The sequence below is a fragment of the Hemitrygon akajei genome, chromosome 3, assembly GCF_048418815.1.
Source record: "Hemitrygon akajei chromosome 3, sHemAka1.3, whole genome shotgun sequence".
Classification (NCBI taxonomy): domain Eukaryota; kingdom Metazoa; phylum Chordata; class Chondrichthyes; order Myliobatiformes; family Dasyatidae; genus Hemitrygon; species Hemitrygon akajei.
Genome location: NC_133126.1, coordinates 150,100,038 through 150,127,201, shown reverse-complemented (window position 1 = coordinate 150,127,201; position 27,164 = coordinate 150,100,038). Strand labels below are relative to the sequence as shown.

At 39.6% G+C, this 27,164-nt stretch overlaps 1 protein-coding gene across 1 annotated transcript in view; it reads left to right on the top strand.

The window, feature by feature from the left end:
- zbbx (zinc finger, B-box domain containing) overlaps positions 1–27,164 on the top strand; it is a 140,295-nt gene that overhangs the window by 58,528 nt on the left and 54,603 nt on the right. The window contains exons 9-14 of the mRNA XM_073041022.1: positions 1,417–1,600; positions 11,975–12,095; positions 13,180–13,289; positions 15,897–16,006; positions 17,724–17,803; positions 19,849–20,036. Of these exons, the coding sequence (XP_072897123.1) occupies positions 1,417–1,600; positions 11,975–12,095; positions 13,180–13,289; positions 15,897–16,006; positions 17,724–17,803; positions 19,849–20,036 (793 nt within the window). The remainder of the gene's footprint in view (positions 1–1,416; positions 1,601–11,974; positions 12,096–13,179; positions 13,290–15,896; positions 16,007–17,723; positions 17,804–19,848; positions 20,037–27,164) is intronic.

Here is a 27,164-nt window from a genome sequence, read left to right as displayed (position 1 = left end):
GATAGAGGAGAATTCCAAAGGTGAGGTGAAAGTGACTGCCTTCAGCATTGAGGTGGCATTTAAATATGTATGGCATTAAAAGAAAACACTCTAAAAGTTTAGTATCCAAAGGTTGTTGTTCAGTCATCCTCCATGTCAACCTCCAATATGCCCCCTCTGCTGACTGCAGGAATTCCTCAATAGTATTTTGTAGCCTGTCATATTCAGCTACACCATCAGTGGTCTTCCTCTAGTACAAAGTTAGAAGTGAGGGTGGTCACAAATGGTTCATTTCTTTTTACAACTCTTTGGCAAAAGAGTATGTCCAGACTGCCTGCAGAAAGACCTAGCAAACATTTGGACGTAGACTGATACATGGCAAGTGAACATTCACACCACAAACAAGAGAAAATCTGCAGATGCTGAAAAACCAAGCAACACATACAAAATACTGGAGGAACAGCAGGCTGGGCGGCAGTTATGGAAAAGAGTACAGTCGATGTTTCGGGTGAGACCCTTCATCAGGACTCTGCTGAAATGTTGATTGTACTCTTTGCCATTCACACCACAATTCATCTTCTCCAGAAACAGGGAGTCTAACCAATAGTGTTGCTAAGTTCTCCATCATTAACTCACAGGGTATCACCATTGAATCAATACTCAGCTGAGCCAACAACATAAATATTGTGTTTACAAGAGGAATCAGAGGCTAGGTGTACTGTGGTGACTGATTTTCTTCTTGCAACTCACAAAGCCTTTGCATCACCTAGAAAGTACAGGTTAGGAGCATGATGGACTACTCTGCACTTGCTTGAATGAGTGCAGTTCTGGCAATCAAGAAGCTTGACAGAAAGCAGGTCACTTGATTGGTACACTATGGTCTACCCTAAATGTACATTTTACATGAATCCTGTATATAATGCATTGTCATTTCTTGGTCAGGCTATAGCAGCAGAACCTCCGGCACTCATAATCTCTAAGAAGGAGAAAGGCAACAGGCTCTTGGGAATACCAACTCCCTCCTGATGCTCTCCAAGTTGAATCCTACCCTGAATTCAAAATAAATCACCATTCCTTCATTGTCACTGGATCTAAATTGCTGTCCAACAGCAATCTGGGGTTACCTTTATCAGAAGGACTGTATCAACTCAAAGTGGCAACACATTACTGGCTTCGCATTTACAAGAAATGCTCAGGTTCTGAAAAATAAATGAATTAAAAAAATTATTTTGTGGACTCATGGCTGTGTTTTTCTTTGATTATATTTGAAAAAGTATTCTGAAATTGTGAATGTTTACCATTTCTGTGTTTGGTCTATGGAAGAATTAAAAACTGATCAGAACTCTTGTATTGAATGATATGGAATAGCATGTTTCAAAATAAAAGAAGGCAATTTCTATTAACTTCTCTGATTTTATAATTTACTCCCTGCTGTAGGTTCTTACTCTACATCAAGAGGATGGTAAATGTGTGCAAAGCAGTGCAGAAGACCTCCATAGTGGCTCATTACTAAATGGCAGTTTTGATGAGGATCAGTCAGCAAAGGCATTCCAAGATGCATTGAAAGAGTGGAGGGAAAGAAAACCTATAGAAGCTCAGCTGCCACCCAAGACATTTTCAGGTACAAATCATCTTAATAATTATTTTTTCAAAGCTTGAAAATAGCTTAATTGAAATAGAACCTGGTAGTGTGATTTCTGTAACTCATATAAAATAACTTGTTTTATTAAAAAGTCTGAAAAAATAAATAAATTTTATCAATATCTCAAACTTGGAAATGAAAACAATATTTAAATAAATACAGAACTGGAACAAAGAACCAGGAAAAGGTATAGATTAAGTCATACTGTATAATTTGCAGGTGGATCTCTTAGCTACAACTGTCTTTCCACAATCGGTTTTTCAGTGACTTTTCTTTTCAAATAATTATATTTTTCTGTCGCAGAAAGTTTGTTGTGTTGCTTTGCTGCTACTCATTATCCCTGTCACAGCAGTTTTGATGTAGACCTCAAGTGAAAAGTGTTGAAAATGTGATTATATTACATCTCTTGTCCAACACCTTCAAATACTGGTGCATCTGCAAATTGTATTTTCAATTATTTACCTGTTTCAAAGGTCCAGTGTCATAGACGTAATGCAGCAGAGAAACAGGTCGTTCAGCTGACAATGCTGTACTGAACTAATTAAATTAGTAATCAAATATCCAACCAAACCAATCCCAGCTACCAACACAATGTCTATATTCTTTCATTCCCTGCATATTCATGTGCCTTTTCAAGTGCCTCTTAAATGCCTCTATCATCTTTGCCTCCATCACCACCCTAGTCAGTGCATACAAGCCACCCGCTACTCTAGTGAATATTAAAAAAATCGCCCTGCACATCTCCTTTGAAATTACACCCCTCTTCTTAAATGCATACTCTCTAGTATTAGACATTTCATTCACAGAAAGAAAATGCTGGCTGTCTATTCTATCTGTGCCTCTCTTAATCTTTTGTAAACCTCTATGAGATCTCTCTTCAGACTCTGCTGCTCTAGAGAAAGCAACACAGGTTTGTCTAACCTCTCCTTGTAGTGTATATCATCTAGTCCAGTTTTCTTTTATACCTCCTCCAAAGTCAAAATGTCACTGGACCCTGTACCTGCATATTCATGTGCCTTTTCAAGTGCCTCTTTAATACCTGTATCGCATTTGCCTCCATCATCACCCTGGTCAGTGTATACAAGCCACCCGCCACTCTTGTGAATATAAAAAATTAAACAATTAAACAATAGGCAGAGAAGCCTTGCAGTTTAAATTAAACAAGTCTGTGGATATAGTCCAGCAGCAATGAGGCAAATTTTGCAAAGGAGAATATTAGCCCAGCCCAGTTCAAAGAAAGCCGGGTACCATGATCTCGTGATATCTGCAGAACTGATTTTATCAATGCATGTTGCGTTGCAGTTAGGTGATAATTTTGTTTTTTCTTACCTGATCACAGCAAAATCAAATAGAACAACCAAACAGTAATGAAGAAGTCAAAATATCAGGAAATAAAAAACACAATTTTTACCAAAATGTTGCTGAGTGCAATATAAAGATTGGAAGGTAGCAGATAAAATGGACCTTAAAAAATCTTTTTAATGAACAGAAAATGTTGAAATAATGTTGAGGGAATGGCAATGCTGTAAAATTAATTTAATTTGTTAGAGCTGGAGAGGTTGTTTATAAAGTAATAACATCTTATTATATGATTCTAAAACTTACTCACAACTCTTAGACCAAAATGTAATATTTTCAGGACTTGTTTCTCCCAGTTGAGTGTTTCACACATAACCCAGCTTACGGGTACTGAGTGTAACTGATCACATCACAAGGGTTATCCCATTGCAGGTAGTCAGGTGAATACACAGGACCTCTTTGACCATTGAATCTCTGCTCCCATAACTTTAGCAACGGAGTTTTCATAGGTATAGTATTACTGGTTTGACATTTTTTAATAAATGTTAAAAAAAATAATTTGTATTTAAAATGCTGTGTAACACAAGCATATGTTGGAAATAATTTTAAAGCATTAAAAATAAATTAACAATTTTCAAAAATACTTACCTTTCTCATGGCATCTCATTTATTTTCTCCTGAAAGTGGATTAGACTTTTGTATCTGTGCCAAGTTTGATCTATCCTATGTTCAGTCAGCAGGCTCCAAAGCCTGAAGGCTGAAATGCCTATAGATAATTAAGCTGCCCTGTTGGACTCTGTAAGGAGACATAGGATCATACTGTATTGAAACAGACCCTTTGATCCTTCTCAAGTATTTGGCCCATATCCCTCTGTTCTTTTCCTATCCACGTTACCTATCCAAATACTTTGATTGTACCCATCACCATTGTTTCATGTGGCAGCTTGTTCCATATACCCGCTATCCTCTGTGTGGAAAAACCTGCCCTCAAATCTCCTTTAAATATTTTTCCTCTCACTTTAAACCTGTGTCTTCTATTTTTAGACTCCCCTACCCCTGTAAATCTATCTACCCTATCTAACATCCTTCAGTAGTGCAATGGAATAAAAGGAATTACAGAGTCATGAGAGAGGAGCTTGCCCAGGTGGATTGGAGAAGGGTACTGGCAGGGATGATGGCAGAGCAGAGGTGGCTGAAGTTTTTGGGAATAATTCACAAGGTACAGGATAGGTATGTCCCACAGAAGAAGTTCTCAAATGGCGGGGTAGGCAACTGTGGCTGACAAGGGAAGTTAAGGACTGCATAAAAGCCAAAGACAGGGCATATAAGGTAGCAAAAGTGAGTGGAAAATTGGATGATTGGGAAGTTTTTAAAATCCAACAAAAGGCAACTAAAAGAGCTATAAGAAGAAAAAAGATGAAATATGAGGGCAAACTAGCCAATAATATAAAGCTGGATACTAAAAGTTTTTCCAGTTATATAAAGAATATAACTGGAGTTGAAATTGGGCTACTGGAAAATGATGCTACTGTAGTAAAGGGGATAAAGAAATTACAATGAACTTAATGATTACCTTTATCAGTCTTCACTGTGGAAGACAGCAGCAGTGTGCCAGAGGTCCGGGAGTGTCAGGGAGCAGGAGTGAGTGCTAATGCTATTACAAAGGGAAAAGTGCTAGGCAAATTGAAAGGTCTTAAGGTGGAGAAAGTCACCTGGACCAGATGGACATTCCAATGTCCTGAGAGAGGTTGCTGAAGAGATAACAGATGCATTGGTGATGATCTTACAAGAATCACTTGACCCTAAATGTCACTCCACTCTTTAAGAAGGGAGGAAGGCAAAAGCAAAGAAATGATAGGCCAGTTAGCCTAACCTCAGTGGTTGGGCAAACACGAGGAAATCTGCAGATGCTGGAAATTCAAACAACAACACACACAAAATGCTGGTGGAACACCTCAGGCCAGGCAGCATCTATAGGGAGAAGTGCTGTCGACGTTTCGGGCCGAGACCCTTTGTCAGGACTCTGTGGTTGGGAAAGTGTTGGAGTCTTGGCAGCTATGTATTCCTCAAGATGTGGATGACTATGTGCAAATTTGGGGATTAAGATCTCATCCCTATTGTTGGGAAGGTGGTCACAGTCAATGAGATTTGGTAAAGGTAAGCTCTTGTTTTTGACTCTGCAACAAATCCACTGGCTCTGCTTCCGGTAACTTCTGATGTTCCAGCACATGACTTTAGAATGTTTAGGGAAGTAGCTACATCTAATGGATTTTCAGCTGGCTATGCTCCATGCTCTGCTGCAGGTGTGCTAGAACCAGTAGCCCAAGGTACTGCCCCTGCATTTACAACTGTATCTGGATATAATTCTTCTGAAGTGTCAAGACATTCTTGGCTCAGTTCTCTGGAGTCCACTGATGCTTGCTGCACCATGTGTCCATCTTTGCTCTGCAATATATTGTTACTGCCTCTCCAGTTCACCTTGCAACTCTCTTGGATTCTCCAGCACTCTGGATGACTGCCTTGTCATGTTTGGATTGACCCTGTCTCAGACTTCTCTGATCAGTCTCAGCATCTCACTCAAAGAATTGTCCAATGGTGATTTGTCACCACAGCCTGGTGTAGCAAATGAGGGCAGTGTAGTTGGTTCTGTGGTAGCTTCTGTTGAAAGGAGAGCCTGTGATGCACTTGGTGCACTGTGAAGCCCTTGCCTGCTCTTATTAAATGCTGAACACCCATGTGTTTCCAAGATGGGTTATCTTGGGCACTTCTCACATTCTACTTTAAATGAGGATTCATCTTTCTTTGGGTTTGAATCTGAATCAAAGGATGCAAGTTCAGGAGGAGGACTGGATAAAAAATTGGTGTGAAGCATGACAGGAATCTGGTTCCTGTGTTTGCTGCTTTGATTTCATCCTCTGTTAAGCAACCATGTTGTATTAGAGAGCTTGCACCAATGGGTATTTCATCAGTCACCTTTGCAGAGAGATGCCCACTACTCTAAGTCAGCTGCTGCTTTATACATCTTTGTCTCTGCCAAGGTAGCCTCAGCTTTGCGCTCCTCCTTGAGTGCACTCAATGTAGCTTTCTCCATGTCAATGCAAATTTATCCATTGGCATTTCAACTTTACCCTTAGCATTCGCATCTCTCATTCTCGCTGCTTCAGCTCTGGCGTGGGCTTCATGCTACAGCAATCTAATTGTGGTGTTGCTTGAGCATCACGAAAATGTGATCAATGTTGCACATTGTGACCTGACTTTCAAGGCTTAGTGAACGACATTGCTCGGTTTGGAAGCTAACATGGTAGCATATGCCATTTGGATGCGTCTACACTCCGTGGGTGAAACCTGTGAAGACTTTTACTGCCCTCGTGTTACGGACAAAGCTCGGCAATATTCATGTGAATCTTATCTGCGCTCTTCCTAGTGGTAGTGTAGTTACTCTGCCTGCCTGTGAAGGCAAGAAAGCTAAATGCCTTCTTTACAATCCTATCCATTTTCAGGAGACACTCAAGGTGCCTCTATTGCCCTCGTGGTGCATTGAGCACAAAGCTAACCAGGGAGTTAAAACACCTTCTCAAAAATCACCTGAGCCAAAAGCTTTCTTAATGGTTTTTAATGAGTAAACTTTGTGAAACTGCAGAGTGTTAAGTAAAACATGTATTGGATTCAATACAGAATCACCACGAGCTGAATATACTAATATCATTGATTATCTCATGATCAGCATTGAACACGGTAATACATACATGCAGCATTCTATAGCAATGCCATGCACAAAAGGGAACTTGTAGTGCAATGATAGCTTAATAGTGATGAATGATAAACATAATACTTCCTTCAATGTACAGCTACTAAATGTTTACCAATATTAAGAAGCTTGAGACTCATAGATATTGCTGTTTTGAGGGTAAATAAAGACTGGATAGAGATGGTCTTTCTACTGTGTCTGCTTCAAGTCATAATTCGAATCAACCCACACAGAAAATGATGTAAACAAAAGCTTATAAGCAGGAAGTGATGTTTGTATCAAACAAACTGCATACAAAACAGGCAGTGCCTCGAGGCAGAATAATCCCTCTGTATATCAATACTTCTAAAGCCCCTGCCATTTACTGTATATGTCTGCCCAGTATTAGATGGCCCAAAATGTATTACCTCACACTTGTTTGGAGTGACTTTCTTCTACCCAGCTGTTCTATGTTCCTCTGTATCCTAGGCAATCATCCTCATGATCTACAATGCCAGCAATCAATGGATCATCAAAAAAACTTCATTATTAGGCCACAGATATTCTCATTCTAGTCATTTACATCTATAACAAACAACAAAGATCCCAGTACTGATTCCTGCAGACCACTAGTTACAGACTTCCAGTGACAAAAATTAACTCTCCATCACTACCCTCTGCCTCCTAGATCCAGTTTATCAATTGCCTTGGCCCCATGTGCTCAAACTTTCTGGACCAGCCTACGTACAGGACCTGGCCTTCATCAATTTTCTTAGTCACCTTCTCAAAAGACTCAATTGGATTTGTAAGGCAGGATTTTCCAAACACGACACCATTCAGACTCCACCTCATCTGTGATAAATCCTATCCAGTGATAAATCTTAAGAAATATTTCCAATGGTTTCTCAACTACTGACATAGGGATTCACCAATGCAGCAGCAGTAGCCACTTTGGAGAGGGAGAAGATGTTACAAGATAGCTTTTGTAAACTCTAATGTGGGAAATCTGAATTTCTGCAGGTAAAAAACTATAGCCTGGTATGGTAGTGATTTGATGCTATGAAAATAATAAAAGGACTGGACAGGGTCAGTGCGAATTTATGAGAGGAAGTTTGATAAATTTGTTGACAATTTTTCAGGATGCAATTTGCAAAGTTGACAAAGGTTAAATCAGCAGATATGATGGATTTGGATATCGTCCTGCTGAAGGGTCTCAGCCCAAAATGTAGACTGTCCTGTTTTCCATAGATACTGCTTGGTCTGCCAAATTCCTCCAAGATTTTGAGTGTGTGGCTTGGATTACCAGCATCTGCAGAATTTCTCTTGTTTACGCCACAATATCGCACTGAATTGTGAATAATATGCTAGTATTGATTGAGGATTGCTTAACTGATATAAATCACAGATTAGGAATAAACAAGTTTTTTCAAGTTAGGAAGCTGTGGTCAGTGGTGTTCTGCAGGGTTAATGCTAGAGTCACAGCATACAGTTCACCATCTGTATCAATGATTTGGATGAGGGTACCAAGTGTAATATATCTAGGATTCCTGATGATACAAAACTAGGTAGCACTGTAGGATCTTGAGAGGCTTCAGTGGGATGTCACCAGGCTAACTGAATAGATGAGGACATAGTAGATGGAATATTGATCAGAAAAGTGCAAGGTCTATCATAGAAAAGATATGAAAGAGGAGATTTTTTTAAAATGGAGAGAAATTGAATTGTGTTGGTTTGTGAAATTCATAGATCTTGAAGCCTTATTCATGAATCATTGAAACTCAAGCTGCAAATCCAGCAAGCAGTAAGGTAGGAAAATTGACACACTGGGCTTCATTGCAAGAGGATTTAGGTGAAAGAGTGAAAATGCCTTGCTCCAATCATATCAAGTCCTGGTGAGACAGCATTGGAATATTATGGACATGTCTGATCTCCCAACCTTGAAAGGATATACTTGTGATAGGGTGAATGCAATGGAAGTACAAATTCCTGGGATGGCAGGTTTGTCTGAATAAGGGAGTTAAGTATTCTCCATTTTTTTTCTACCGGCTGTATATTATCGGTACAGAATTGTGCTTATAAGGTGCATCTTCATGCTCAGAACAGCCACAGGATCTACGTAGATGGACAAAAATGTTGGACCTTCCAAAGAAGGCAGAAACTGTGAAACTTTTTAGTTAGGGTAAAGAGGAAATATCTAGATGAGATCATTCATACTTCAGGCAGTTGTTCACACACATCTTTAGTACTATGTTTTCACATAATATTATAGCTTTGGTTTTCATAATCTGATGTAAACTGTTATTGTAAAATGAGCGGCTAACCTGTTTGCAAGTTGAACAAAATATGGTTTTAATGACATTTCATTGATGACCACTGCAATCCAGTGATTTTTTGGTATTTTTATTGCTCTGTAAATTTGGCTCATCCAAAATGTACACATTCTACAGTATTTTTGCTGTGCTTGCTGACCTACATTGCTTCCCAGTGAAGGATTGCTTCAATTTAAAAATTCTGACCCTATGTTTTAAATCGCTAAAATGCCTTGCCCCTCCATCACTCAGCAATTTGCTCCAGTCTCAAAATCATTCAAGACCATTTATTTTCTTCAATTTTAACTGATTATTGTCAAATTTAATTACACTGAAGTTGCCATCAATCTTTCAGCATTACAATCCTAAGCTCTGGATTCTCCTCTCTAAAAACTTTGTGCTTCTCCACCTCAATTTTTTAAATTGAAGATCCTTTGAATCTTAATGCATTTCCCTTGGACATCTATCTTAATATTTTTCAGGAATAAAATTCTATATCAATCAAATTTTTTGTGTTCAATTGCAAGATAGGCTGTCCCTTGTTGAAGGAGATTGTTATTGATATGACAAAAGAAATACCATTCAGTAGATCAGTGCCTTCTAACTAATAATATTAAAAACACATTTTTATATTCATCTAATTTGGCTCATACATTTTTAGTCAAAACTAAGCTGTAAAGAATCAAATTGTGATAAATATAGGAATAATTTTTAAGTAACAATGTCAAAATAATAAGAATTACATAACATTTAACCTTGGTGTATATTGTAATAATTAACATTTTTTATGAATTCCCCATGGAAGTTCTTGGAAATTAGAGTATGTTAGCAACTTTTGAGAAGTTTAGTAGTGGAACATATTTGAACATGAGTGATTAGCTGTCTGGAAGTTCTACATTTGCACCAAGAACTGGAAATCTCAATAAAACCTAGGCCATTGTTTTAATACATTGATAACAGAATTTGTTGTAAGTTAGAAGTCTTGTTTCTTTTGCATTGGTATATCTGTCAGAAGTTTGTTGTTATTGTAAAATACCTGATAGAGAACCTACCATTAATCATCCTTCCAATAATTTGAAATAATCCATATTGCAGAAGTAAGCTTTTTGTCCTTGAAATGACAGATGTTATCGGGAAATGCCCAGGAGCTGGGATTATGAAAATGTTACATGATTAAAGCCACAGTAATTCTCTGAGCTGCAGGTGGTATTTGAAAACTGTCAGTTGTCATATATATTGATTTGGTTGTCTTTGCTATATAAAAATAAGAAACATGCTGTTCTCCTTGCCTCTTAATTAGATTTATTGCATTCACCACTAGAAAATAAAATGGTGCAATTGTGTATGACTTTCTTAATTTTATGCTTACAGTAGTCCTTGAACTTTACAGAATAATCTAGTAATGCAGTACAGAACTTGACCATTTTGTCCTTCATGTCAATCGTGTGGTTATTCAACTGATCTCATGCTTTAGGTATAACAATTAAGCTGAAAATCACAAGTATTGTGTTTAGTGTCTGCTTAAAACTTTAGCAGAACTTATTGGACAAGAATTTGCTTTTGTCATTTTCCTAACCAATGTGATTAGGAACTGGTGAATAGGTAAGGGCTGAGAAGGATTTTGAGTTAGTGTCAAATCAGGCTACCTTTGCAATGTGCTGAATAAGAAATTGATAAAACACCGTGGAAGTCATAGGAAGACACATGAGAGATGCTGTTTATTTGGAATATTAGCTGTAAAATAACTTACAATTTGTGTCAATTCACAATTCCCTGAGTATGAGTTACTTCAGCGCCACTTAAGATTAAATATCTTATTACCATTTAAATCAAAATCAAGATAAAAATCAAAATTTAAGTCAAAATTGTCACCATTTAAATCAAAATCAAATTTACAATTCAGTTAACATTATAAACTCAACCTGCTCTGAAGTTTAGTTTGCTAGAATACACTTTAACAGTACCCTTCTATAAAAGTTCAGGTAATGTTGATTGTTTGAAATTTCATCTTGAGCTATATTTGGATGGAACAAACATGACGTGCTAGTTAAATGTCCTTATTTAGCCTGCTAGTCAGGTTTCAATTCCTGGTCGTCCTGATCCCATATCACACCCAAGAGATATTTATGTATATTTAAATCTTAAAATTAACTACAAAACTTAATGTTGTGCTAGCAGACTACCGCTAAAATGCTGTCTGGATTGGGAGTTCTATTTAATTTTGGCTTTGGGTCAACTCATAAACCTCTGATGCTACTTTTAGCACCTTTTCCTCTTGTTCTATAATTGTACCCCACCTCTCTATAAACAAGAATTCAAAACTCATCATCATAGCTTGTCACACCAAACAGCCATCCATCCTAGTGTTGTTTGGTTGACGTTGAGCAGGTCAGCGTCAGCTAAATCAGGTGAGAGTGGGCAGTTGTGCAGAACGTGTTCAATGGTCTGCACCCTTTTGCCACACTCAAAGGATTCACTGGTCTTTAAACCCCACTTCACTATATTGTCTCCCGTCCCACAACCTCCTGCTCTCGCTCTGCTGAGAGTGCACCACTTCCGCCTGTCAAGCAATGCCCCGTCTGACAACATTTCTGTGGGGTCTTGCACTGCATTGTTTGGTGGGGTTCTGGATTCTGTGTATTGCCAGAGGTCAATTCTGTATGTTTGGGGGTGATGTTCCATGTGGTAATTCCTCCACTGTAGCAAAGCCTTTCCTCGATTTTAGGCAGTTGGAAACTGGCACATGATGATGTAGTGGGTGCCGTGTTTACCTTTTTCAATTTTTGTTGTAGTGTGTCTTCGCATGTCTGGGGGAGCAATGCCTGCAAGTGTGTAAATGATGTTAGTGGGTGTGGGGCGCAGTGTGGAGAAAAGGATTCAAAACTGAAACCAAAAGAAATGTCTGTATGGATTAGATAATTTCACAAATTCACTGAGCTATTGCACAGATCACACTTCTCATTTGTAAGTAAATTTTTCCAAAAATCTAACAACTTCTTCGTGGATAATCTTTGTCAGTTTCCATAGGCGAATCACAAACAGAAGACAACCTTCAACATTCAAAAATAGTAAAAGAAGTTACGTTTAAAGATCACAATATAACCTATTTGGAGAGGTTGCTGCTCAAGAAGCATAAAAGGTATCTTCATTTTGTCCATCCTGAATTTTCAAATGCTTTTATTTTTTGTTTACTGTTGGAAGCAACTTTAGGAAAATGGGTGGGAACTGTTCTGGTAAAGTTACAAGGTAGAACTCTAATTAGAAGTAAAAAGTAGGAAGTCCCAGTTTGCTGGTGCCAAGTGATCTAGAGCTGCTTATGTTCCTCATTGACTACTGTACTGGTGGGTTGACTTTAACTAAAAATGAAGCCATTAAACTGAACAAAAATCATCTGATTATTTTAAGTGATTCTACTATGTAAATTTTGTACTCACATCGGTATTTTCTGCTTTAAACAAACCCAGGAAAAGAACAAAATAGGAATAGGAGTAGGGCACTCAGTCCCTCAAGTCTGCCTCTTCATTCAGTATGATTATGGCTAATCTATTCCAAACCTCAGCTCCTATCCTCTGTGGCAGAACCCCATGGCCCTCAGTCCCCCAATCTTACAAAAACATATCTAATTTATAGAGAGCATGAGTTTATAAGGGGTGTGGAAAATGAGTCCAGTGAATTTAGTGTGCAGGAGATAGTACCCATTATGTTAATGTGAGGGGGGTGGTGGTGGGGGCACTGGAGAGAAGCTAGGACGCTAGTATATTAAAGGGAGTTTGGGAATCAGGGTCTAGTCGGTGACAGGAGCCTGGGAACCCACACCCAGCGAGTCAGAGGCCAAACCACTGAGACATCTCAACAATTGGGAAGCAGTTTATCAGAGTTTACAGAAGATAATTGGGACTTTAAAAAATTTGAAATTTGAATCTGGAGGGTGGAAACTTGCTTTATTTGGTGTTCATGCTGTGGAATGGGCTGATCAATTCCTGATTAATTGGGTGGGTGGCCTATTACTAATATTGAATTGAGAGTTTTGTGATAATGCTATCAGATGTTAGAGTGAAATCAAATTAATTTTGTAATGAGCTTAATTGGCAAATGCTGAAACTTCTCTGATCGTTAGGCTGATTTCAAGAAAGCTCTCTATCTCTGGAGCAAGATTTTAATATGTATATTTATATAATATATCTATATATGCTCAATTAAAACAATTGTTTGTTGCCTTTTAGAACTCCAGAACAATCACTTCCAGTTGAAGTAATGGGTGACCTGAATACTTTTATGTGCTCACCCAATGAAGAGAAGAATGAGCAAAAGGATGAAGAACTTTTACTGACAGGCTAGTATTGTCACCAGGCTTCGTAGATAAAGACCCTAGGTTTTTCACAGTTTGTTCCAAGTTTGATCTGCCTGGATCTTTGGCAGCACAGACAGAAAGCTCAGATTTATCAGTAGAGATCAAATGCTATTCAAGACAGTGGTCAAGTATAAAAGATAGGTAACACCTATCTTAACAGAAGTGGACAATTTTCCATTTGTATTGAGTATATTAGATCAATTTTCTTTATAGTCTACAGAATGCATCTGTGGTAGAAGCACTGGAACAGCATAGTTCTGAAGCGCAAGTCTACAGGCGCATACTGTTATGGCTTTTGTTCAGAATACAGAAAGCTTAACTGTACTTTGATATTCCTTGTAGTGAATCAAATTGGCTGAATAATGACTCCTGTGATGTTGGGAATCTTGAGGGGGACTTAACACTTTTGTATGAGGATGGTGGTGCATTTCACCCATGTGCTGGGCTCCACCAATGTTCATGTTGGGGATGTGTTTGCGTTTTCTGATTTAGTTAGTTTAATTTTTTACTGCAATTCATGCCTTGTTGTGGCAGGATTACAGCACTTTGAAAAGGTCTGTTGATTGAAGGATTACTTCAATCCTGTAATCCTTGTTAGTAAGTGAACATGTAGAATCATAAAGTCATAAGCACATAAACAAGCCATTTAGTCCACTGTGTCATTACCAACTATCAAACATCCACTAACATTAATCCTATAGTCCTGATGAAGGGTCTCGGCCCGAAACGTCAACAGCGCTTCTCCCTGTAGATGCTGCCTGGCCTGCTGTGTTCTACAGCATTTTGTGTGTGTTGTTTGAATTTCCAGCATCTGCAGATTTTGTTGTGTTTGCTCCTATTTTATTCTTTTCACTTTCCCATTAATTCTCCTTGGGTTCTGTCATTCATATACATACTAGGATAATTCACAGTTAACCTATAAATCCATATGTAATTGGGAAGTAGGACGAAATCAAGGTACCTGGCGGAAACCCACACGGTCACAAAGAGAACATGCAAACTCCACCTGTACATCACCAGAGTTCAAGATCACACATAGGTTGCAGTAGTAACTCAACTATGTAGTCACCAGCTGCATCTTAGTTATTGGTTCCTGGAATACTTTATTCTAAAATTTGCTGTACAAATCCTTTACATTTATTAATATTAATTGGAAGTTCAATGGATATTCGTTATCTCAAAAGAAAAGAGTTTTTATTCAGTGGAGTAATCCACCATCTTCTAAAATATGGTCTTCATTATTTTGAATTATACCAGTCAATTTCTTGTTAAATGAAACAAAATAAAAACAAATTTTAAGAACATTTAGAAGCTAAGATTTTATGTCCCCAAAAGTATTAGCTTTTGAATACTTATGCCCAAAAATAAGATCAATTAACAGAATGTAATGGTTATGATCGGTACACCATGAGAATATGGTGGCCTCCAATTTAGAACTTGTACAGTGGTACACAATTTTTCTGCAGTATGGATTTGATTCACTCTAGAGCATATCTGAGTACTACTTATGCAAATATCATAACTGATTAACTGGACAACTCACACTCATTCCTAAATCACACTTCATTCATTTGTGCACAAGAGAACAACCTGCTCTGAAGTTCAAACAAAGAAATGCCATTTTTATACAGAAATTGACCAGTTAGATACAGATATTGATCCAATGGAAAACTTGTGCACTCCTGAATCCCTTCATTTGTATATTTAAATCCCAATCATAATACATGTTCCAGGTTTTAATAACTAATCTACATGTTAAGGGCTAATAATACTTGAGAATTAATAAGATAACAAATAAGATATCCAGAAATGCCGTACAAACATGAGCTAGATTTTCAAGGGTCATGGATGACGAGACTATCTCTGACAAAGATATTGTTGTCAGTTTGTCATCATGACTCTTGCCATGTTGAACTTCCACACTTAGAAAAAACTGTACAAGAGGAAGTCCAGCACTCAAGCTGTACAGTGCCTACACTTTGTACTGTCAGTACACCATTTTAACCCTTCCTTTGCTGCAACTTCCATATAAACAGGCAAATCCTGATCTGCTTGCTGTTGTGAGTGTAGCTCTGACATGGAACTCCTATGGTGTCCAACAGGGCCACGCCAACCTCTTTCATTTAATTGTAAATTTATATGTATTGAATTGTTTGAAGTGTTTTCAAGAGTTCTGATTTAGTATTTACAATTCTTTTAACAACTTAATTATTAAAATATTTGATTTATATATTTATATTTAAATTACATATTTATATATTTATAATATTGTGAATTTAAATTACATTAAACATGTTTTGTGAGGCATTAAGCCCATGAATGTGGCTTAGGCTGTAAAAACATTTAGGAAAGTAGGCCTGTCATTCACATTAAAAGACATTCACATTTTGTGTGCACCTAATTTAATATAAAAGGTTGCAGGCACACAAGTTACACAGAGGGCAAACTCTATTCAAAATTCCACAAAGCTTTCTATAGTTTTTGGCCGATTTGCAGTGGGGAGAAAAAATAACATCAAGTGAAAACTCTTGAGTGAAATTTTGAGTAAGCTTAACAGGTATGAATAAGTTGGTTCTCTTTTTTTTTCAGCTGAAGAGATTGAGGAACATGAAAACTATGTTGCCCTTTTTAAAGTTGATGAACTATCTGAAGATGTAGGGCAAGTACATCCAGTTTTGAGCTTTTCTGAAGTGGATGATGTGAGTATGTTCATTCCAAATAAGTTAAGTAGTTAAATGCCTAGAAATGCAAGTACAGAAGCAAATAAATAAAGATCCTTTCTTTGTAAAACCTCAAAGTGAAGATTAGATTTGTATTTTTAAACTGTGAGGAATTTGATTGAAATTATTCAATGGCTTTGAATTCCATTGTGCAGTAATTCTCTGTGCAGTAAAGTTTGTAGAAGTAGAATTCTTACATCAAATTGAATAACAATGATAAATATTACAGACATTATAAGGTCCTTGCTTGATGTGTTGGATAATAATTTCCATCTCTCAATGGATCTCTCAACAGTTACTGTGAGGATTTCAGCAGTGTGGCCATTTTATTTACAAATTGAAATATGAACATATAGTAATTTAAATAATACTGAGTGCTTTAAATACTAGGTGCACCATGTATATTTGTTCATTTGCAATGAAGGGAGATAACACAGTTGATAAATTAGCTGCGTAAAATTACGAGATAATAGAGGTTCTTGTGTAAAGAGGTGGGAGAGGGATAACCAGTTCAGGAGGAGAAATTTGATAGATAGATTATTCTTAAAGTAAATTTATTTAAAAAAAAACAGTAATCCAATTGCATATATTACATTACAAAGCATAGGTACCTTGCATTCTTGTCCCTAATCAAAAGATGCCTCTTCCCACATGTATTTCTGAACCACTTTCTTCCTTGAAGTATGTGCTAAACCTTGATTGACTTGGTACTTGAAGCTATTCTGGAAGGGAATACCTTCCAACAATGAGGTGATGGGTGGTGGGATGAGTAATATCTAGTATGCTATGAAGATAAGAGGGATTATTAAGAAATGAAACCATTGCAAGTCTTCTAAGATAACAGAAGGAATAGAAGCTGACATAGACCATACAGCCCTTCAAGGCTTTTCTGTCATTCAATTAAATCATGGTTGACTCTGTGTCTTGTCTGCTTTATTGCTCAATCATTATATCTTCTGATTACTGTTGCATTCAAAAATCTATCACATCTAGCTTTGAATAGATGTTGTGACTGAGCATGCAGGGCCTTCTGAGGTAAGGTTTCCAAAGACTGATGACCACCTATGTAAAGACATTTCTCCTTATGCCATTTCCAAGTGTCCAACATCATCATACCTTAGCTCTAGCCTCTCCAAGTAGAGGAATAGAGAAAGCAGTGCATTGACTCCTAAGCTCTCAATCTCTTTAATATGGTGTTTTAAAGACCAGAAACATTTACTAATTAGTCTATTGGCACTCATTTCTGTTATTATTTTCTTATGAAATTACTTAACATTAAAATGTCACAACTTTGATATCAGTTTTAGGACCACAATCCCTTATAGCTACACTATATCCCACATTCCTAGATTTTGTTTCTACTTGATGTATTGCTACACTGTAATACTTTGCACCATCATTCCATCAGTAAAGCAATATTCCTTGTCTTCATTCAATTACTTTTTCTCCTTCACTTTTCCTCTCTCTAAACTTTAAAACCTGTTTATTTTTAGTATCATTGGTTTCCAGTCTAAGGTAATTGATTTGAAATGTTTTATTTCCTTCCTCTTCCTATAGATGTCATTTGACTGCAAAATACTTGCAGCATTTTCTACTTCTAAATGCATTCCTGATTCAGTACAGCCATGTTAAAACAGTGATGGAAGCAACAGAAGTTTAGGTGACTGAACAAATCATGTTTTTTTAAAAAAATTAGGCCACAGATGAAATAATCGAAGAATCTTTCAATTATTTGGTTGAAGAAGCAGAGTACAGCAGAGAAGAAAATAGTCCAAGGTAATACAGTATTGTTTGTGAATTACCTTGGTATAAGTCTACAGAAACCTTCAGATATATGGCGCCTTGCACAAGAAAATACTTGGAGTAAGCCTTGAAAATTAAAGAAAGGAGAAAATGACTTTAAGATGTAATAAGCTTTCATGATTTCCATCAACCATAGAGTTGCAATTTTCCAAAAATTATAAATCTCTTTTACACATAATCTATGTTTCGTTTCTGTATCAGTCATTCTCAAAGTATATTTATTTTTTATTATGCCACTGATGCAGTTCCCATTTAATGATTAATGTAAATTTTGTTTGTCAACTGAATGGATTTGGTTTTAACATGAAATTTAAAATAGTGGAGAGCAATTCAGATGTTGCTACTTCCTCATGCTTTAGATTCCACTGTACAGTTCGGTAGCCTGTGGTCCTTTCTTTTCCCTTCCTGTCTCACTATCACAAAATCTTTGTGATTCCATCTTTACAAATTTTTAATCCATTCTAAATAGCAATTATTTTCAATCCATTCTAAATAGCAAATATTTTCATTGCCAGCTTTCTCTTCCAATATTATCCAACTTTCTGGACTTGTTTCCAGTTGCAAAGAGTAGGTGCTGACTATACTTTGCAACTAGATGGCAGATTGTGATGCCTGCTTTTTAAATTGTGAAAATCAATGTGAAGCTATCAAGGAAATAATCCAATGCATAATTTAAATGGTAAAATAATAATGTATTGTTTTTATTTAATTGATTTTTCTTCAGAAGCGATGTGAAAGTTCAAATTTCTTATTTCCCATCAGGATTCAAACTAAATCCAACTTGAAATATTCTTTCAGAATGCAAAGTTTATGACTGTAGATATTTCATTTGTATGTAACATTAAAATTAAGTTTTAACTACGTGTATTTGATGAAATAATAATTATTGGATTCATTTCACTGTGGCAAGTATTTAACAGAATGCCATCTTTGTGCTAATAGAACAGTTGTATAACCTTGCATAGACACAGAAATATTCAAAGGGGAAAATAAAATGAATGTTATATATAAAAATTCAAGTATTTTTTTATTTAAATTGTGTACTTTAATGATAAGTGAACTGATATTGTTGACAAGTAAGCATTCTGTTGAGAAACTGGACCACATCTTCAAAAGCAACCTTCACACCAGAACCTCACATGCTTATCTGACTGGTACTATTGGGAATAGCCTTCTCAGATTCTGTATTAGGTGAGAGGTGCGGTACGCTGCCATTTTCAGGTAAAACTAGAGCATGTAATAAAATTAGTGGTCAACTGTGCTCTGTAAGTATTCCTTATACTGTTGACCTATCTTTAGATGCTCTGAAGAAAGCTGAGTTCATCTGCCAGTTGCCTGGATGCTTGTGATCCTATATTTTATCTAGTTTTTTTTTTAATCTTCTCTGACTTCCTGCACATTTGCACAATTGGTCTTGGCAAAGCTCCAGTTCATCGGTCCTTACTCCATTAGATTTGACTAGTATACAATTTCACCCTCATGCTAGTTGAAACTTGAACCTGACTTTATGTTTACAGGATAACCATAAAAGTTCAGTTCAAACTATGCACTGCATTTCAGTTTCTTAATGTCTCTCAACAGCCACGTTGTACTAATAGCAGAACTGTGAAAAATCTGTACTTTCTTTTAAAACTTTGGTTATGTTCAAATTTTTTGTGCATGGTTATTGAAAACTTTTGGGAAAAAATTCTTCTGTTTAACTAGCTTGATTGGAAAGGATCCATTGGCTTTGGATATTGAGAATCATAAACAATTGAAAACGGAGGGTGGTGAATATATGGAGTAGACAACATCTAGATAATCAATTAAACATTTTAATATTTTTGCTGTGTATTTATAGATAAAATTGTAGTGCCTGTTTAAAAATATTTATGATTGAAGCTGCTAGTATAAGCTTCATAAATGTGTTTACAATGTCCTGCTAAAATCAATGGAAAATATTCCTAATACTAAAAAATAAAACTTAATATTGTTTATATATGTAAATCATTGTAACTGGTTTTGTGATTTTTTTCCAGAACTAACAGAAGCTTATCTAACCTGGTAAGCTCATCAGTGCAACAAGGTATCACTATATCAAGAAATACTGATACTTCACCAGCTCACGACTCAAATCAAAATGATTCATCGGATCTTAGTTGTATTTATAATGTAGAAAGGGAAGATAAACTGTTATTTCCTGACCCAAGTATGGAGAATCATGAAGGTACAGCATTTCTACTTTTTCTTATACTTATGAAACAGAAAACTGGACAGTCACCCTTCAGTAAACAGGATTTTGAATATTTATAATTATCTTTATCTAACCTACTGCTCAGTTTCAGATAGGAGTAGCCATTACTTGTTGCAAGATGTGGGAGGTTTAAAAAGTGGTACCTGTTGGGACTTTTGTTCAATTTCAGGTAGCAGCAGCCTAAAGGAGGCTCAACTGCAAATTGTTAGTTAAAAATTGATTGGGCAATCAGGCAATTGTCAAGGGCTAAGTTTAAGTGGAGTGTGCATTGTGGGAGTGGTCAGAATGTGACTGGACAGTGTTAGAGTGAGGAACTGAGGCTTTGATTAGAAGAGGTGAAGATGGTTAAGGTCCCTTTCTTTCTACTATTGCACAGGTAGAGCAGAGGGGATAGAAGCCAGGGCAGCAGAGTGCTGCTCTTGCAGGATGTGGGAAGTCAGGGAGATCTCCAGTGTGTCTAAGACTACACCTGCAAGAAGTGCATCTGGCTGACACTCCTTACAGACTATGCTAGAGAGCTGGAGCTAAATGATTGACAGAAGTTTCAGGGAGGCAGTTACTCCTTACATTTCAGGACACAGGTAACTATCAGGAAAGGTAGAGGAGGCTTGACCCAAAAGCAGAGCAGTAGAAATGATTCAGTGAAGAATGATAACTTCAATAACAGACAATGAAAATTACAAGCCACGAGGGGCCAAAAAACCGAGACAGAACAGGTACTAAACACCACAGGCAACAAGGTAACTGATGTCTAGGTGAAACTTGTTGAGGCTAGCTAGTTCAGTGGGTGAACAAGGACTGTGGATGAGAGCTGGGTTTAAGTAGGTTGCAGGTGATAAGTTGGAATCAAGTGGCAGGTGACTCCTATTAGCTGGGTGGAGTCTGGGTCCAGGCCCCCTTCCTATGGCTGACATCCAACAGCTCAGGATGATCTGGATGGGTCTGGAAGAACTCCTTGATGAGTGATGAATCCAAGCTGAATCTGGACCCTTTCCTGTCGACCAGATGCTGCACACACTTCCATCAACTGGTGAACCATGTACACTGGACCACCTTTCAGCTTTCTGAGTTTCAGATGTGCAGGCTCAGGTGGATTGAGTGGTCTATGGACAACGGGCTTGAGGCAGGACATGTGGAAGATAGGTGTGATCCTGAGGTACCTTGGCAGCTGTAGACAGTAAGTGACCTGATGGATGTGATGGGTAATCATGAAGGGACCAATGAACTGAGGTGAGAGCTTGCAGGAGTCTGTGTGCAGGGCAAATCTTGGGTTGACAGCCAGACACGGACCCCCTTTCAAGCATTCCGTGCCCGTTTCTAAGCATTCTGGCAGCGGTGAATCAGGGCCCTGGCGTATTGGACATCCACTGTTGCCTTCTCCATGGGGAATAAGGGGGTTTGATAGATATAAACATACCTGTTGCAGAGGAGGTGTGTAGATTGAGGGACAGTTCAGCCCAGAACAGATACTTCTTCCGTGTGGAAAGGTTAGAGGTGATGAAGCATCAGAAACTTCTCCACTTGCTAATTGGTTCTTTCCGACTGACCATTGGACTGCAGATGATAGCCAGAGAACAAACTCACTGAGGTATGGACGAGGGAGCGAAAGGCTCGCCATATGCAGCACACGAATTGTGGGCTCTGGTCTGACACAATGTCCTGAGGGAAAGCACAGAGGTAAACTGCATGTTGGAGAACAAGGCCCGCAGTCTCAGTGGTTGACAGAAGTTTGGGGAGGGCAATGAAGTGGGTTGCCTTGGAGAATCTGTCTACCCTCGAATTGATCACCATGGTCCCACTGAAAGTGGAAAACCCATGATAAGATCCATGGGTATGTGGGTATCCAGGGATCAGTAAGGGCCACAGAAGGCCAGAGGGTCATTGGTTGGTGGAATTGGACTGGGCACATTGAGGGCAGGCAGCAATGAAGTGTTGTAATTTGCAATCCTGGTGGGCCACCAGAACCAGTGTCGCAAAATGTATGTCATGCACCCTCCCACTCCCTCCCAGATGGCCAGATAGGGGTGAGGAGTGGGCCCACTGGTGTGCCTCAGAGAGCATAGCTACCGGCACTTACATGTGGTTGTCAGTTGTGTGGGCTGGAGCAGGTTCGTGCTGTTGGGCCTGGCAGATCTGGTTCCCAAGATCCCAGATGACTGAAGTGAGGATCTGTGAGGATGGAATGATGAGCTGAGGGTCAATCTCCATTTCAGCTAGGGGTTGAACTGTTATTTCAGAGCATTGCCTTACTGTTCTCGGAGTCGGGTCAATAGGAGATGGTTAAGTTGAATTGCTTAAAGAAGAGGGCCCAATGAGTCCGACATGGGTTGAGTTGGTGGGTCTGTTGTATCGATATGAGTTGCTGGTGATCAGTCCAGATCAGGAAGGGCTTGGTGTTTCCCATCAGCTAATGTCTCTTTTCCTCCAAGGCCCATTTAATAGCAAGTAGCGTCCTGTCTCCTATTCCATAATGGTGCTATGTAGAGTTAAGCTTGGTGAGTAGGCATGATGGTGTGTCTGCCTATCTGGTTCTTGCTGGGAGAGGATGGCCTTAATGTCCCCCTCTACCACAAGAAGTCCAGAAGTGTTCGGATGGTGGAGAATGGGAGTGGTGGTGAAGTGTCTCTTGAGCTCCTCAAAAGTGTGGTCCCTGGCAGCAGACCAGGTTATCCGTTAAGTAGGTGATTTGGTGAGGGAGGTTCCTGATGAAATGGCGGTAGAAGTTGGAGAAGTCTAAGAAGCGCTGTAGATGTTTGAGGGAGTGCAGTTGGGGCCATTCAACAATGGTGCACTATTTCATTGGGTCCATGGTTATGCCTTGGGTGAACAGACATAATCCAGGAAAGACATTACTCTTTCTCTAATTTGCAGTACAATTGGGTTTTGAAGACATGCTGAATGACTGAATGGACATGACAGACGTGGTGTTGGGGTTCTTGGCAAGAAGATGCCATTGAGGTAGACAAACACATAAGTACCCATGTAGCTTGTCTCATAGGATCTTGTTAATGAAGGCCTGGAAAACGGCCAGACTGTTGGAAAGTCCAAGTACTAGTAGTGGCCAGTGGTTGGGTGTCCACAGTAGTTAATGCAGGGGTGGAGACCCTCACATTTCTTTTTGACAAAGGCAATTCCTGCACCGCTGGGGACTGGCATGGTTGCAGGAAGCCAGCTGTAGCGCTTTGGTAATGTTGTCATTTATGGCTTGGGTGTCAGTAGGAGGGAGAACAGATGCCGTCGAGGAGGGGTGGTACCTGGGAGGAGGTTGATTGCGCAGTCGTGTGGTCTGTGATGCGGCAGTGTGTTGGCTTCCCTTTGGAACTGAAGGTGATGGCTATGTTGTGGTATTCCTGTTAGATTTTGATGAGACCAAGGGTTTCCTCCATCTCCATGGATTTACAGGATGAAGTCATCTGAGGCTGCTGGCAGGTGGGTCCCCAACTCAGCAGTGAACCAGGCAAAGTGAGGGTCATGAGTGAAGTAACAGAAGATGAGAGGAATATTGGATGTGTTGATAAGGAGAAATTGGATAGACTTGGTGTTCTCTGATGCTCACGTGCATAGGCTATGTGCGTGCTCTGACCATTCCAGACCCCAAGGATGTCTGTTGAAGGCAGAGAGGCAGAAGGGGTGAGAAATACAGTAGGCTCAGTAGGGAGTCTAAGCTGAAAACAGAATCCGGTCCAGAAAGTTGCATTCTGCACAGGAATCCCCCAGAGCTTACAGCAGTCAGAGTGTGGAGGAAGACTGAGAGAGTGAGTTGGGCTATGGAACAAGGGACCATGGGGAGCCTACCAGATAGATGGCCCCTTGTCTCTACTTGGAGGTGCAGTTTCCTGGACACAGTGGGCATTTGATGAGTGGGTGATTGGCTGCTCTGCAGTAAATGCACAAGTTGTTGATGCAAATGCTCTTGGGGGATTATGGAAGTTCTCCCTAACTGCATGGGTTCTGGAAGCATTGCTGATGAGAGTCCTGCAGGTTGAAATGGTCTGGTGATCTGGAGAGTTGTTCCATAAGACACTTGTCAATATGGAAGGCTAGACAGATGAGGCTTTTGAGGTCTAGGGGTGAGTATCCCCGGGTAGACAGTTCATCTTCCAAGCACTTTGCGTGGCTGTGATGGTAATAGGCCAGCAATGCTTCCACATTCCAGCCACTGTCTGTTGCGAGGATCCAGAATTTCACGGGGTATTCCTGCACCAAGTGTGAGACTTGATGCAGGTGAAGTATCCGATTCACTGCCTCCCTTACGTTTCCCGGATGGACAACCAAGATGGCTCCACCTACGGCAGCCGTATTATGAGCTTTGTTCCAAATCAACAGTATACTACTGATTTCTACAATTTTCTTAGCACTTTCTGTTCAAGTAACTGATAGTCATCTCAGATACGAGAGACTGACCCTTCTGAACATCGAAAAGATGGCATTTACCCATTTTGTGCTGCCTTTCCTACACTGGGAACCCCTGCTTGTGCGATATATGGAAGACTCATCTCTTACATTGCCACTACCTCAGAAGAAGCCCGGGAGGCAAGGGAGAAGGGCCTTTTTAGCACCTTTGAATTCCCAGGTTTCCAGCACCTGGAATACCTGGTGCTGCTGTGCAGACCTTACTGGCTGCCTAGGAAGTTCACAGCTCTTATCATCACAGTGGTGTACATTCTGCCACGGGCTGATACTGGCTCTCAAGGAACTGTATGAGACCAATAATATGCTGGACACTGTACACCTGGAGACTGCCTTCATCGTTGCCGGTGACTTTAATTGAGCATCGCTGACAGAAGTCTCTCCTGCTACACTCCCTTCCGCAAAGCTTACAAAGCTCTCATTTGCCCAGCTTTTGGAAAATCAGATTACTCTTCGATACTTCTTTTGCTGACGTACAGGCAGAAGCTGAAAAAAAGAGGCAGACATAGTTAAAACCGTCTACAGTTGGACTGACCAATTGGTCTCCATGCTGCAGGACTGCTTTGAAGGTGTCAACTGGAATGTCATCCATGATGAGGATGTCTCAGAGTTCACGGTTGGAGTCACATGCTTCATCCAGAAGTGCATCGACAATGTTGTCTCCCAAAAATTGGTCGGGTTCTTCCCAAACCAGAAACCCTGGATCAATAATTCTGTGCCAGCAGCACTTACCGCGCAACACAGAGCATACACTGCCAGCAATTAGCAGGAACTCAAGAAAAGCAGCTATGATCTGTGCAAAGCTATCAAGACTGTGAACAACAATATAGGGACAAAATTGAGTCAAGATTCACAACAGTTAGCACACGTGACTTGTGGCATGGGTTGCATACCATCGCTGACTTCAAAGCCAAACGTGGTGCCGCCAACATCGCAGCCTCTCTCCCAGATGAGCTCAATCACTTTTACACTCAGTTCGATGTCACTAACTCTGAGCCTCCAAGGAAAGCCACTGCTACAACCTGCAACCCGGTCATCTCTGAGGCTGAGGTGTGCAGATGTTTCCAATGGGTGGACTATTGCAAGGCCACAGGACCAGACGGCATCCCAGGGTGGGTACTCAGGATGTGTGCAGCACAACTGGCAGGTGTGTTTACAGACATTCTTAATCTCTCCCTCTCCCAGTGTAGAGTCCCCTCCTGCTTCAAATTATCCAAAAAAAATCCCTGTATCAAAAAAAGACCAAGGTAACATGTCTGAATGACTGGCGTCCTGTCGCATTCACCTCAATAATAAGCAAATGCTTTGAGAGGCTGGTCAAGGACTACATCTGCAGCATGCTACCGCCCAAACTGGACCCTCTACAATTTGCCTACTGACACAACTGATTGACAGATGATGCAATAGCCACTGCTCTACATACCGTCCCTTACACATCTGGAGAAGAATGATGCTTCTGTGAGAATGCTGTCCTTGGACAACAGTTCAGCATTCAACACTATCATTCCATCCAGGCTCAACAAGAAGCTCAGAGACCTCGGCCTTGACCCTGCCTTGTGCAGCTGGATCCTGGACTTACTATCTCTCAACACAGGAGCCCCTCAGGGCTGTGTACTAAGTCCCCTCCTTTACTCCCTGTATACCCATGCCTGTATTGCCACACACAACTGTAATTTGCTAATTAAATTTGTTGACGACACTTCATTGATTGGCCTAACCTCAAACAATTAACAAGGTGACCTACAGGGAAGAAGTCATCTTTCTGACGCGGTAATGTCAAGGAAACAACCTCTCCCTCAACTTCACAAAAACAAAGGAGCCTGTTGTGGATCACAGGAGGAATAGAGATGAGCTAACCTCTATTGACATCAATGGATCTGGGGTTGAGAGGGTAAACAGCTTTAAGTTCCTTGATATCTACATCACCGAGGACCTCGCATGGTCTGTACACACCAGCTGTGTGATGAAAAAGGCACAATAGTGCCTCTTTCACCTCAGATGTTTGAGGAAGTCTAATCCTAAGAACTTTCTACAGGGACACAATTGAGAGCATCTTGACTGGCTGCATCACTGCCTGGTATGGGAACTGTACTTCCCTTAAACACAGGATTCTACAGAGAGTGGTGCAGACAGCCCAGCACATCTGAAGTTGTGGACTTCCCATGATTCAGGACATTTGCAAAGACAGGTGTGAGAAAGGGCCCGAAGGATCATTGAAGACCCGAGTCACCCCAACCACAATCTATTCCAGCTCCTACCATCCGGGAAACAATACTGCAGCATAAAAGTCAGAATCAACAGGCTCCGGGGACAGCTTCTTTCTCCAGGCTATCAGACTGATTAACTCACGCTGATTTGAGTATATTTCTTTGTTACATTGATTGTTCTATTTGTTATAAATTACTATGGTTGCACGTTGCACATTTAGATGGAGACATAACATAAAAATTTGTACTCCTCATGTATGTGAAGGATGTGAATAATGTCAATCCAAAAAAACTTGGCACATCTCAGTGGTGAATTCTTCACATTTAGTGCAAATGGTTGTCTTAGAGTTTGCCCAGTCAAGAGAGAGATGACAAAGGCAATCTTGGGTCAGTCCATAGAATACAGAGGTGGCTGGAGCTCAAAGTGTAAGATGCACTAGGACAGGAGGTAGCAGCATCGACTTGGAGATACATCAAAGCGCTT